This window comes from Nerophis lumbriciformis, linkage group LG03 (assembly GCF_033978685.3).
Source record: "Nerophis lumbriciformis linkage group LG03, RoL_Nlum_v2.1, whole genome shotgun sequence".
NCBI lineage: Eukaryota > Metazoa > Chordata > Actinopteri > Syngnathiformes > Syngnathidae > Nerophis > Nerophis lumbriciformis.
The window spans coordinates 42192029-42207500 of NC_084550.2; the positions used below are offsets into that span (position 1 = coordinate 42192029).

General features: G+C 39.4%; 1 protein-coding gene across 2 annotated transcripts in view; it reads left to right on the forward strand.

Annotated features, from left to right (window-relative positions):
* The window catches only part of soat2 (sterol O-acyltransferase 2), a 127116-nt gene that overhangs the window by 56017 nt on the left and 55627 nt on the right, over positions 1-15472 (forward strand). For both annotated transcript variants that reach the window (XM_061937765.1, XM_061937766.2), the window contains exons 4-9: positions 2029-2147; positions 2211-2255; positions 2326-2433; positions 5220-5502; positions 13203-13278; positions 15248-15332. In XM_061937765.1, coding sequence (XP_061793749.1) covers positions 2029-2147; positions 2211-2255; positions 2326-2433; positions 5220-5502; positions 13203-13278; positions 15248-15332 — 716 coding nt within the window. The remainder of the gene's footprint in view (positions 1-2028; positions 2148-2210; positions 2256-2325; positions 2434-5219; positions 5503-13202; positions 13279-15247; positions 15333-15472) is intronic.

Consider the following 15472-nt stretch of genomic DNA (forward strand, 5'->3'; position numbering starts at 1 on the left):
TATCGAAGAATTTTACCCTTCCATCACGCAAGACCTACTGACTCAAGCACTAGACTTCGCCTCAGACTACGACTCAATCACAGGCAACGAAAGAAACATCATCATCCACGCAAAAAACTCCATTCTCATCCACAACAGTACACCATGGCAAAAAAAGAACAATGCAACATTTGACGTCACTATGGGAAGTTTTGACGGAGCAGAAACGTGTGAACTCGTTGGGAGTTTCCTCCTCTCCCAGCTCGCTAGCCTCAATCTGAACCTTGGTATTTACCGTGATGACGGACTGGCAGTGTGTCGCGCCTCGCCAAGGAGCAGCGAGAATACCAAGAAGCGCATATGCCAAATTTTCAAAGAGAACGGCCTACGGATCACGATTGAAGCCAACAAGCAAACCGTCAACTTCCTTGACGTCACTTTCAACCTGAGAAATAACAGCTACCAACCATTCACGAAACCCAACACAACACTCCAATACGTGCACCATGACAGCAACCACCCACCCACCACCACGAAAAGAATACCTACCGGAAATAATAAAAGGCTATCGATGCTGTCATCTAGCAAAGCTGAATTTGACCAAGCAACCCCCCCGTACCAAAAAGCCCTTGATGAAAGCGGATACAATTTCACCCTCACCTATGAACCCACGCCAGGAAACCAACCAAAAAAGAACAGAAAACGAAACGACATCATCTGGTACAACCCCCCATACAGCAAAAACGTCTCAACTAACATTGGACACAAATTCCTCAATCTGATTGACAAACACTTTCCCAAAGACAACACCCTAAGAAAAGTATTCAACAAGAACAACATTAAATTGAGCTACAGCTGTATGAACAATATACGACAAATTATCTCAAACCACAACAAAACAATTGCAAATGAGCCGTCGGCCCCCGGACAGAGCGACTCCAAAACCAACAAAGGCTGCAACTGCCGAAAGAAACCTGATTGCCCTCTCAACGGGGGGTGCTTACAAACATCAGTTGTCTACCAATCTAAGGTAACACGCAAGGACATTAACACATCCGACACATACGTAGGATTAACCGAGGGAGAGTTCAAAACCAGATGGAACAATCACAAGGCTTCTTTCAGGAACCAAAACCTGCGGAATACCACAGAACTCAGCAAACACATTTGGGACCTCAAAGACAATAATGTTGAATATTCAATAACATGGCAAATTCTTGCATCCAGCACACCTTACAATAGTGGTAATAAAAGATGCAACCTATGCTTGAAAGAGAAACTGTTTATTATTTACCGTCCAGACCTGTCATCCCTCAACAAGCGCAGCGAAATTGTAACAGCATGCCGCCACAGACGGAAACACCTCCTAGGTAACACATGAGCCAATCACCACGCCCCTACGCCAGCCTGTACCCACCCACTCTGTGCCCTATATAAACCATGGTATGTGAATGCTCCCATTAAAATCTCCTGATGATTGAGGGAACCCCCTCATGAAACAGGCCTGTAGAGATGAAATAGTCTTGTGATTTTTTTCCCACACATACATATATGTATATATATATATATATATATATATATATATATATATATATATATATATATATATATATATATATATATATATATATATATATATACATATATATATATATATATATATATATATATAAATATATATGACTTGTTTTTAACACTTTGAATTGGACCCTTTTGGGTACCTGGGACCTTTAAAGTTCCCCAAAATTGAGGGGAGCCCTAATTGGTTTTAAAATTTAAAATTATCAAAATACATGCTTTCATTCTTCAGTTTGCAGCTCTCAGTGGAAAAGTTTGGAAACCCCTGCTATAGCCTATTTTATTTCAATCATTTTGTACCTATTGTGGTTCTTGTGCTGCTCATTGGGACAAATGTGGGGCCTCAAATGCGGGTCGTGTGTTGCTATGTTGATAAAGTTCCTTGAATAAACATGTTGCACATACGCAAAGTGTTGGACCGCATATTTGTGGGACATATTAACATTCTGTATGTACTGCATGTTCTTGCAGAGAGTGAAGGAGAAGATCCTGCGCCAGGTCCAGGATCAGCTGAGTGACATTCTGGACCACGCTCTCACTGAACCTGTCCGCCCGGTGGTTAATAATGGAAAGAAAAATAGTTCATCCAGGTGAGGTGATGTGCATGAATGATGATGAGGCGTGTTTATTTCTTTCAAAACTATCCTTTAAAGGATGGACGATGGCAAAGTGTTCACTGAGCGAGCATCGCTGCTGGAGTACGTATACTTGCAACATCACAGGTCTATTAATATGTTGACATCATGATGCACATATTTATTTCCTCAGTGAGCTGTTTGAGATCAGCCACATCAGGACCATTTACCACATGTTTGTTGCCGTGCTGCTCATCTTCTGTCTGAGCACCTTGGCTGTGGACTACATCGATCAGGGCAGGTCAGTGTGGACTATCTTTCAAAATAAATAAAAAACACGCCCTGAAGCAAAAAGTGAATTTTCAGGACTTTGCATTCTTCTCTGCCCGCCAAATAAGACAATCAATCTGTCTGAGATTGAAGCTTTGCTCACGTCAGCTATGTTGGATCCATCCACACTCAGATATTCATCCGTGTTGACGTGGGAACATTGCTAGGGGTGAAAAAGATTGTGTTTAGGGGTGTATGGTTGCCAATAGTGGCAGACGGGTGGAAACGTTGAAACAAACAAAGACAAAAAATACAAAACATCATGCAAGCGATGGGAATGCACTACAAAAAGTCAGTCTTCAAAAACAGGAAAAAAAATCAAAAAATTAGGGGTATTTTATTTGAACTAAGCAAAATTATCTGCCAATAGAACAAGAAAATTCAGCTTGTCAAGACTTTCCAAAACAAGTCAAATTAGCTAACCTCAATGAACCCAAAAATACCTTAAAATAAGTATGTTCTCACTAATAACAAGTGCACTTTTCATGGTAGAAAAAAAATGAGACCTTTTTGCTCAATATGTTGAAAAATATTCTTAAATTAAGTAAATGCTAGTGCCATTATCTTGACATAATAATATGCGCTCGGCATCATGATTTTTTTTTTTCATGCTTGAAATAAGAAATGATTACTTTGAAAAAAGAGTTTTATACTTGTGAGTGTTGATGACACAGCTTTGCAACAGTTGATATTCTAGTTTCAAGCATGTTTTACTCAATATAGGTCATAAAATCTCAGCAATAAGCTGTAATATCTTACTGAGATCATTTAGGACCAAAACCCTTAAAACAAGTGAAACACTCTACAAACCCCGTTTCCATATGAGTTGGGATATTGTGTTAGATGTAAATATAAACGGAATACAATGATTTGCAAATCATTTTCAACCCATATTCAGTTAAATGTACTACAAAGACAACATATTTGATGTTCAAACTGATAAACATTTTTTTTTTTTGCAAATAATCATTAACTTTAGAATTTGATGCCAGCAACACGTGACAAAGAAGTTGGGAAAGGTGGCAATAAATACTGATAAAGTTGAGGAATGCTCATCAAACACTTATTTGGAACATCCCACAGGTGAGCAGGCAAATTGGGAACAGATGGATGCCATGATTGGGTATAAAAGTAGATTCCATGAAATGCTCAGTCATTCACAAACAAGGATGGGACGAGGGTCACCACTTTGTCAACAAATGCGTGAGCACATTGTTGAACAGTTTAAGAAAAACCTTTCTCAACCAGCTATTGCAAGGAATTTAGGGATTTCACCATCTACGGTCCGTAATATCATCAAAGGGTTCAGAGAATCTGGAGAAATCACTGCACGCAAGCAGCTAAGCCCGTGATCTTCAATCCCTCAGGCTGTACTGCATCAACAAGCAACATCAGGGTGTAAAGGATATCACCACATGGGCTCAGGAACACTTCAGAAACCCACTGTCAGTAACTACAGTTGGTCGCTAAATCTGTAAGTGCAAGTTAAAACTCTCCTATTCTAAACGAAAACCGTTTATCAACAACACCCAGAAACGCCGTCGGCTTCGCTGGGCCTGAGCTCATCTAAGATGGATTGATACAAAGTGGAAAAGTGTTCTGTGGTCTGGCGAGTCCACATTTCAAATTGTTTTTGGAAACTGTGGACGTCGTGTCCTCCGGACCAAAGAGGAAAAGAACCATCCGGATTGTTATGGGCGTAAAGTTGAAAAGCCAGCATGTGTGATGGTATGGGGGTGTATTAGTGCCCAAGACATGGGTAACTTACACATCTGTGAAGGCGCCATTAATGCTGAAAGGTACATACAGGTTTTGGAGCAACATATGTTGCCATCCAAGCAACGTTACCATGGACGCCCCTGCTTATTTCAGCTAGACAATGCCAAGCCACGTGTTACATCAACGTGGCTTCACAGTAAAAGAGTGCGGGTACTAGACTGGCCTGCCTGTAGTCCAGACCTGTCTCTCATTGAAAATGTGTGGCGCATTATGAAGCCTAAAATACCACAACGGAGACCCCCGGACTGTTGAACAACTTAAGCTGTACATCAAGCAAGAATGGGAAAGAATTCCACCTGAGAAGCTTAAAAAATGTGTCTCCTCAGTTCCCAAACGTTTACTGAGTGTTGTTAAAAGGAAAGGCCATGTAACACAGTAGTGAACATGCCCTTTCCCAACTACTTTGGCACGTGTTGCAGCCATGAAATTCTAAGTTAATTATTATTTGCAAAAAAAAAAAAAAAAGTTTATGGGTTTGAACATCAAATATCTTGTCTTTGTAGTGCATTCAATTGAATATGGGTTGAAAAGGATTTGCAAATCATTGTATTCCGTTTATATTAACATTTAAACACAATTTCCCAACTCATATGGAAACGGGGTTTGTACTTTTCTGGGAGCTCCCTGCAGCGCCGCGGATGGACACGTGCATTTTGACCTTAGTAGCAGAATGCTTTTAAAGGATTATGTGACCAAATGCAAAAACATGCTACTTCCAATCCTATAAGATAATACATGATGTAATTAACCACAGTACTAATCCAAACAGCCTCCAGGTAATGTGCTGTTAGATTAAAGACACTCTGGGTAAAAACAGTAAATATGTTTTTGCATGTGTACATTTTATTTCCCAGGGACACAAATGGCACAGATTCAGTGGAATGGCAACACAAACATACGACTCACACATTGACTCACACAATGACTCAAGTCCTTTCAGCAGTAGCTTCCTCTCACTTTTGACACTTTTGGTTCCAGGTTGGTTCTGGACTTTGACCTGCTCTTCTATGCCTTCGGGAAGCTGGGAACAGTCACCTGGGTGTGGGCGCTGATGTTTGCCTACACCCTGCTCCTCCCTTACCACGCCCTGCTCTTTTGGGGAGCTTCTTACCACCGCTCCACCTCCAAGCTTGGGCTGTCTTTAGGGACGGGTCTGGTTCTGGCTGCTCTCCAGACCTCCGTTCTGGGACTGTTCCCCATCTACATGGTGGTAGAGCACCAGCTGCCGCCAGCCTCACGTTTCATAGTCATACTGGAGCAGGTAAATGAAAGAGTTTCATTTCTAAAGACAAAGTTGTTTAGCACTCTGTTTGGCTACAGCAGTGTTTTTCAACCACTGTGTACCGTGATATACAATCTGGTGTGCCGTGGGAGATGATGTCATTTCACCTAATTGGGTTAAAAATATTTTTTGCAAAGTAATTATAATCCGCAAATATTGTGCATCTGTGCTGTCTAGCTTGGCATATCAGTAGGTGGCAGCAGGTAGCTAATTCCTTTGTAGATGTTGGTAACATGGTTAGTCGTGATCACAATATGAGGGAGGCAGTGTGCAGGTAAAAAGGTATCTTGTGCTTAAACCAAAAATAAACAAAAGGCGAGTTCTACTAAGAAGTGAAGTGAAGTGAAGTGAATTATATTTATATAGCGCTTTTCTCTAGTGACTCAAAGCGCTTTACATAGTGAAACCCAATATCTAAGTTACATTTAAACCAGTGTGGGTGGCACTGGGAGCAGGTGGGTAAAGTGTCTTGCCCAAGGACACAACGGCAGTAACTATGATGGCGGATGCGGGGATCGAACCTGCAACCCTCAAGTTGCTGGCACGGCTGCTCTACCAACCGAGCTATACAGAAAAGGCATTGAAGCTTAGGGATGGCTATGCAAAACGAAACTAAAACTGAACTGGCTGCAAAGTAAACAGAAACAGAATGCTGGACGACAGCAAAGACATACAGCGTGTGGAGTAGCAGACGGCGTCCACAAAGTACATCTGTACATGACATGACAATCAATAACAAAATAGGAGCGCACGACAAGAACTAAAACACTACACACAGGAAAACACCAAAAAACTCCAAATAAGTCACGGCGTGATGTGACAGGTGGTGACAGTACACCTACTTCGAGACAAGAGCTATAGCAGTGGTTCTTAACCTTGTTGGAGGTACCGAACCCCACCAGTTTCATATGCACATTCGCCGAACCCTTCTTTAGTGAAGGATAAAATGTTATTTATTTTCAAATTCAAGACAAAGTTATATGTTTTTGGTAACACTTTAGTATGGGGAACATATTCTAAGTAACAAAGACTTAATTTAGAGTTATTTGGACACTAGAGGAACATATTCTAAGTAATAAAGACTTAATTTAGAGTTATTTGTAAGGGTCAGGGTTAAAGGGTTAGGGTTATAATAAGGCCATGCCGAATAAGGCATTAATAAGTACTTAATAATAACTAGTAAAGAGCCAATATGTTACTAATTTGCATCTTAATAAGCAACTAATTAATGGTGAATATGTTCCCCATACTAAAGTGTTACCATGTTTTTTTTACTGGTGCATAAAATGAACCGTGCATGAACATCACATCTCTCGTTTATGTTTTACTTGGTAAACACTTGAACGCAACATTCTTACTATTGATCTACTTAGTAGACATTTGAATACAACACTCTCGTTTATGTTTTACTTGGTAAACACTTGAACACAACATTCGTACTTTTTATGTTCTTAGTAGGCATTTGAATGCAACACTATTATTTTACTTGGGAAACACTTGAACACACCATCCTTACTATTGATGTACTTAATAGACATTTGAACGCAACACTCCTGTTTATGTTTTGCTTGGTAAACACTTGAACACAACATTCTTACTATTGATGTACTTAATTGACATATGAACACAACAATCTCGTTAATGTTTTACTTGGTAAACACTTGAACGCAACATTCTTACTATTGATCTACTTAGTAGACATTGGAACGCAACACTCTGGTTAATGTTTTACTTGGTAAACATTTGAACACAACATTCTGACTTTTAATGTACTTTGTAGACATTTGAATGCAACACTATTATTTTACTTGGTAAACACTTGAACACACCATCCTTACTATTGATGTACTTAATAGACATTTGAACGCAACACCCCCACAATATTTTACATGGTAAACACTTGAACACAACATTCTTACTATTGATGTACTTAATAGACATTTGAACGCAACACTCCTGTTTATGTTTTACTTGGCAAACACTTGAACACAACATTCTTACCATTGATGTACTTAATAGACATTTAAACACAACAATCTCGTTAATGTTTTACTTGGTAAACACTTGAACGCAACATTCTTACTATTGATCTACTTAGTAGACATTTGAACGCAACACTCTCGTTTATGTTTTACTTGGTAAACATTTGAACACAACATTCTTACTTTTAATGTACTTAGTAGACATTTGAATGCAACACTATTATTTTACTTGGTAAACACTTGAACACAACATTCTTACTATTGATGTACCTAATAGACATTTGAACGCAACACTCCTGTTTATGTTTTACTTGGTAAACACTTGAACACAACATTCTTACTATTGATGTACTTAATTGACATTTGAACACAACCATCTCGTTAATGTTTTAATTGGTAAACACTTGAACGCAACATTCTTACTATTGATCTACTTAGTAGACATTTGAACGCAACACTCTCGTTTATGTTTTACTTGGTAAACACTTGAACACAACATTCGTACTTTTAATGTACTTAGTAGGCATTTGAATGCAACATTATTATTTTACTTGGTAAACACTTGAACACACCATCCTTACTATTGATGTACTTTATAGACATTTGAACGCAACACCCCCACTATTATTTTACATAGTAAACACTTGAACACAACATTCTTACTATTGATGTACTTAATAGACATTTGAACGCAACACTCCTGTTTATGTTTTACTTGGTAAACACTTGAACACAACATTTTTACTATTGATGTACTTAATTGACATTTGAACACAACAATCTCGTTAATGTTTTGATTGGTAAACACTTGAACACAACATTCTTACTTTTAATGTACTTAGTAGACATTTAATTCAACACTTTTATTTTACTTGGTAAACACTTGAACACACCATCCTTACTATTGATGTACTTAATAGATATTTGAACGCAACACTTCTGTTTATGTTTTACTTGGTAAACACTTGAGCACAACATTCTTACTATTGGTGTACTTACTAGAGATTTGAACACAACAATTTCGGTAATGTTTTACTTGGTAAACACTTGAACGCAACATTCTTACTATTGATCTACTTAGTAGACGTTTGAACGCAACACTCTCGTTTATGTTTTACTTGGTAAACATTTGAACACAACATTCTTACTTTTAATGTACTTAGTAGACATTTGAATGCAACACTATTATTTTACTTGGTAAACACTTGAACACAACATTTTTACTATTGATGTACTTAGTAGACATTTGAACGCAACACTCTCGTTTATGTTTTACTTGGTAAACACTTGAACGCAACCATTTTACTATTGATGTACTTAATAGACATTTGAACGCAACAATCTTGTTAATGTTTTAATGTTCAAACAACAAAACCAACACAGTGCATAAACTCACAACAAATTACACACCTGCAAATCAGTGTGACTTCTGCTGTTGCCGTATCCGTAATACACCGATAGGGAGAAATTTGTATTTACACAATGAGTTGGGTGTGTCTTGACCTCGGCCGAACCCCTGAGGCCGACTCATCGAACCCCTAGGGTTCGATCGGCCCAGGTTAAGAACCACTGAGCTATAGTGATGCAGGGTTGGTTATGGTTTGAATTCATATCCAACAATTGCGACAGCAACTTTTTACTGTCAATTTTGGCTGCTGAGTTTCATTTTTGTATGTTTTCTGCTAGTGGTGTGCCTCGGGATTTTTTCAATGAAAAAAATGTGCCTCGGCTCAAAAAAGGTTGAAAAACACTGGGCTACAGAACCAGCCATCACCCTTTAATGACCAGCCCAAACTGGGCAATTCCTCTGCCGAGCTCCAGCAGTGCTTTTTTGTCAGTGCACTTAAGAAACAATACAACAAGATACATTTTCAGTACAACCGTCCAAAAGCAGGTATACAGTTACAGTTGTATACAGAACAGATATAACTGAAAATGAATTGGGTCGTAATTTTCTGTAATATCACTTAGTTTTTGAGTAATTGGTAGATAACTGTACTAAATTGCATGATTTGTCACCCTGGTCCATGATTCAGAATTGATATGGTTAACATTATGAGCAAAACCCAAATATAGGAGAATCACGATTTCCGGATTTCCTTGCTCTTCTATAGAGACCACAGCCTTTGTTTCCTCAAGCATCTTAAAGGCCTACTGAAACCCACCACTACCGACCACGACCACACAGTCTGATAGTTTATATATCAATGATGAAATCTTAACATTGCAACACATGCCAATACGGCCGGGTTAGCTTACTAAAGTACAATTTTAAATTTCGCATGCAATATCCCGCTGAAAACGTCTCGGTATGATGACGCCTGCGCGTGACGTCACGGATTGTAGAGGACATTTTGGGACAGCATGGTGGCCAGCTATTAAGTTGTCTGTTTTCATCGCAAAATTCCACAGTATTCTGGACATCTGTGTTGGTGAATCTTTTGCAATTTGTTCAATGTACAATGGAGACAGCAAAGAAGAAAGCTGTAGGTGGGAAGCGGTGTATTGCGGCAGGTGTTGTGCCGGCTAACGCACCCCCGCCGTAGAATGCACCCCTAGACTGTTGTGCCGGATAACACAGCCGGTGTTTCATTGTTTACATTCCCGGAAGATGACAGTCAAGCTTTACCATTGGCCTGTGGAGAACTGGGACAACAGAGACTCTTACCAGGAGGACTTTGAGTTGGATACGCAGACGCGGTACCGTGAGTACGCATGCAGCTGTGGCTTCCAAACATTCGATCGCTTGCCCGTACGTGCGTGCCGCTATGTGCATGTCACGTACGTAACTTTGGGGACTTTGGGGAAATATATGTGCTGTATGAACTTTGGGGAGGTGAACGGTACTTTGGGCTGTGGGATTGAGTGTGTTGTGCAGGTGTTTGAGTTGTATTGGCGGGTTATATGGACGGGAGGGGGGAGGTGTTTGTTATGCGGGATTAATTTGTGGCATATTAAATATAAGCCTGGTTGTGTTGTGGCTAATAGAGTATATATATATGTCTTGTGTTTATTTACTGTTTTAGTCATTCCCAGCTGAATATCAGGTCCCAACCGCCTCTCACAGCATTTTATCTGAATCGCTCCCACTGCCCTCTAGTCCTTCACTCTCACTTTCTTCATCCACAAATCTTTCATCCTCGCTCAAATTAATGGGGAAATCGTCGCTTTCTCGGTCCGAATCGCTCTTGCTGCTGGTGGCTATGATTGTAAACAATGTGCAGATGTGAGGAGCTCCACAACCTGTGACGTCACGCGTATATCGTCTGCTACTTCCGGTACAGGCAAGGCTTTTTTATCAGCGACCAAAAGTTGCGAACTTTATCGTCGGTGTTCTCTACTAAATCCTTTCAGCAAAAATATGGCAATATCGTGAAATGATCAAGTATGACACATAGAATGGACCTGCTATCCCCGTTTAAAAAAGAAAATCGCATTTCAGTAGGCCTTTAAAGAAAACATCAGTAGAAAAGGATACAAAATAGAATGCATCGCCTTACCCTGTTTTTCTTGTTTTTGAGTGCGGGTCTGGTCTTCTTTCTCCATTTTTCAGCAGGTTCTGACTCAGTCTTTCTTTCCTCAAGGATGCTCCTTACTTTCAGGAGGGCATTTGGTTTGAGTCTTTAAATGTTTTCCCATCTAAACTTTGACTAAAATCTTTCGTCTTCAAAGTGATGGCTGCAAGTTACACTCCTCTCGCTTCGTCCGTCCCATTTTGCATGAGTCAGTTTGACAGGAGAGGGCCAAACTTGCCTCATATTCCACTATTTGGAAATGTGTGCAGGCAACCATGCATCTGGCAGACATATTTGATGAATGCTTCAAATTCTACATTAAAATAACATGATTGGGGATGAAGATGCTACCAAAACACACAATATAAATGATTGCCTCCAGTCTTCTGTAGGCCCGCCCACATTTTGGAGCTAAAATTGGATGTTCCAAAATGTGCTAAAACTCATCACAAAACAAGCCTAAAATCACTGCTGTGTCTATTTTGGAAGATATTTTACCTGGAGACATTTTTTTAGGTCTAGAACTATGAATAAAGTTCCAATGTTGTCAACATTAGAGTAGGGTTGTACGGTATACCGGTACTAGTATAGTATTGCGGTACTAATGAATAAAAAACGGTACCATACTCGGTTTGAAAAGTACCGGTTCGCCATATTTTATTTTTTTTTACAGGCATGACGGCGCGTCGTCGTCACGTCGTGACATTGCTGGTTTTACGAGCAGAGGAGCATGTTCGGCAGCGCGCACACAGAGTACTTACAAGCAGACACAGTGTGTATACAGAAAAGGGACAATGGACGCATTTTGGCTTACAAACTAAAGATAAAGGTGAAGTTATAACACTGAAACACCCTCAGGAAGAGGTGCTTTATTTAAGACATGGCTAGCTAGCTAGCGGCTAACGTCCATCCACAGTCAGCAGTGTTTTAGCTACTTCTAAATTACTAATCCTGGTCTCCATGCCGACAAATAAAGTACGTTTCTTACAAGTATCATCCCTGCAGGACGAGGAATAGCTAAACATGCTTCACTACACACCGTAGGAGGATACAATAGCTCACCGGCGTCACAATGTAAACAAATGCCATTGGTGGATCTACACTTGATATCCACTGTAATGATACCAAGTACAAGAGCGTATCTAGTCAGTACTACTATGATTACATCGATATTTTCTATCGTCACAAAATCCTTCCTCTTTAAAATTCAATTTTATATTCATAAACTCAGGAAATACGTCCCTGGACACACTAGAACTTAAATTATGACTAATGTATGATCCTGTAACTACTTGGTATCGGATCGATACCTAAATATGTGGTTTCATCCAAAACTAATGTACAACTACTATGATTACGTCGATATTTTTTGGCATCACAACATCTTCTTTCGTTTAAAAAAAAAAGTATATTATGTTTATAAACTCAGTAAATACATCCCTGGACACATGAGGACTTTGAATATGACAAATGTATGATCCTGTAACTAGTTGGTATTGGATCGATACCTAAATGTGTGGTGTCATCCAAAACTAATGTAAAGTATCAAACAAGAGAAGAATACGTGATTATTACATTTTAACAGAAGTGTAGATAGAACATTGTTAAAACAGAAAATAAGTAGATATTAACAGTAAATGAACAAGTAGATTAATAATCAATTTTTATAGTTTGTCCCTCATAATGTTGACAAAATAATAGAATGATAAATAACACAATATGTTACTGCATACGTCAGCAGACTAATTAGGAGCCTTTGTTTGTTTACGTACTACTAAAAGACAAGTTGTCTTGTATGTTCACTATTTTATTTAAGGACTAAATTGCAATAATAAACATATTTAATAGTTTAATGTACCCTTAGATTTTTTGTTCAAATAAAGCGAATAATGATTTTTTTTTTTGCGGTCACCTTTAATTAGAAAAGTATCGAAAAATACCGAACTACATTTTGGTACCGGTACCAAAACATTGGTATGGAGACAAACCTACATCAGAGGGGAACTTTAAGGTTTAGTAGGCCTACATGTAGCACAAGGGCACTTAGTCTCTGATAGCCCAGCAATGACATTTTAGTGATTGCACTGAAACATGTCAGGTCAACACGTGTCATAAAGTGACTAAGACATTACTCAATATCTTCTTATTCATATCTATCTTCAACTTAATGTCGTCATTCCAGATTCGATTCCTGATGAAGAGCTACTCATTCGTGAGGGAGTCCGCCCCTGTTATTATGAAGGCCGCACCCAAAGAAGGTACTACAGTAGTTCATGTAATTCCAAAGAAAGACAACAACTATTGCACATTGTTAATACCACATAAGCATCACTAAACCTTGCTAGTGGTACATTATAATATGTTTATCGCCTTTCAATGCCATTACCATAAAACGGATCATGATTTTTTTTTAAAAGACAGAGGTCTGTAAAACTAATTTTTTGTCATAATTGCACGCTTGTTTTGATGACGAAGACGATTTGGGGTGATGCACTATATTGCCAAAAGTATTTGGCCACCTGCCTTGACTCACATATGAACTTGAAGTGCCATCCCATTCCTAACCCATAGGGCTCAATATGATGTGGGTCCACCTTTTGCAGCTATTACAGCTTCAGCTCTTCTGCGAAGGCTGTCCACAAGGTTGCGGAGTGTGTTTATAGGAATTTTTTGACCATTCTTCCAAAAGCGCATTGGTGAGGTCACACACTGATGTTGGTGGAGAAGGCCTGGCTCTCATTCCTCCCAAAGGTGTTCTATCGGGTTCAGGTCAGGACTCTGTGCAGGCCAGTCAAGTTCATCCACACCAGACTCTGTCATCCATGTCTTTATGGACTTTACTTTGTGCACTGGTGCACAGTCATGTTGGAAGAGGAAGGGGCCCGCTCCAAACTGTTCCCACAAGGTTGGGAGCGTGGAATTGTCCAAAATGTTTTGGTATCCTGGAGCATTCAAAGTTCCTTTCACTGGAACTAAGGGGCCAAGCCCAACTCCTGAAAAACAACCCCACACCATAATTCCTCCTCCACCAAATTTCACACTCGGCACAATGCAGTCCGAAATGTAGCGTTCTCCTGGCAACCTCCAAACCCAGACTCGTCCATCAGATTGCCAGATGAAAAAGCGTGATTCATCTCTAGAACTGCTCTAGAGTCCAGTGGCGACGTGCTTTACACCAGTGGTTCTCAAATGGGGGTACGCGTACACCTGGGGGTACTTGAAGGTATGCCAAGGGGTATGTGAGATTTTTTTTAAATATTCTAAAAATAGCAACAATTCAAAAATCATTTATAAATATATTTATTGAATAATACTTCAACAAAATAAATGTTTAGAATTAAGTTCATGAATACAGATGGATCTCTATTACAATCCCCAAAGAGGGCACTTTAAGTTGATTACTTCTATGTGTAGAAATCTTTATTTATAATTGAACTTGTTTATTTTTCAACAAGTTTTTAGTTATTTTTATATCTTTTTTTCCAAATAGTTCAAGAAAGACCACTACAAATGAGCATTATTTTGCACTGTTATACAATTTAATAAATTAGAAACTGATGACATAGTGCTGTATTTTACTTCTTTATCTCTTTATTTCAATCAAAAATGCTTTGCTCTGATTAGGGGGTACTTCAATTAAAAAAATTGTTCACAGGGGGTACATCACTGAAAAAAGGTTGAGAACCACTGCTTTGCACCACTGCATCCGACGGTTTGCATTGGACTTGGTGATGTATGGCTTAGATGCAGCTGCTCGGCCATGGAAACCCATTCCATGAAGCTCTCTGCGTACTGTACGTGGGCTAATTGGAAGGTCACATGAAGTTTGGAGCTCTGTAGCAACTTACTGTGCAGAAAGTCTTTGCACTATGCGCTTCAGCATCCGCTGACCCCTCTCTGTCAGTTTACGTGGCCTACCACTTGGTGGCTGAGTTGCTGTTGTTCCTAAACTCTTCCATTTTCTCATAATAAAGCCGACAGTTGACTTTGGAATATTTAGGAGCGAGGAAATTTCACGATTGAATTTGTTGCACAGGTGGCATCCTATGACAGTTCCACGCTGGAAATCACTGAAAGCGGCCCATTCTTTCACAAATGTTTGTAGAAACAATCTCCATGCCTAAGTGCTGGATTTTTGGCAATATAGTGTATCATTCACAAATGGCAACAAAGGGTTTTCAACAATAGAACACTTTAATAGAGTTTAATGGTTTGATTGCTTTTCAGGAGACAATGTCAGGTTCCCAACACTCTCCAGTTATCTCTACTTCCTCTTCTGTCCGACTCTCATCTACAGAGAATCGTATCCCAGGTAAGGAAACCTCTTCTTGTGCAACCTCAACTTATTTGAAGCAAAAATGTTCACACTAAGGTCCTGGTCAACTAAAGGTTTGCGTGTACTAAAACACGTGCAAACCTTCTAGCACACACCATGCTGATGTATTTCACTTG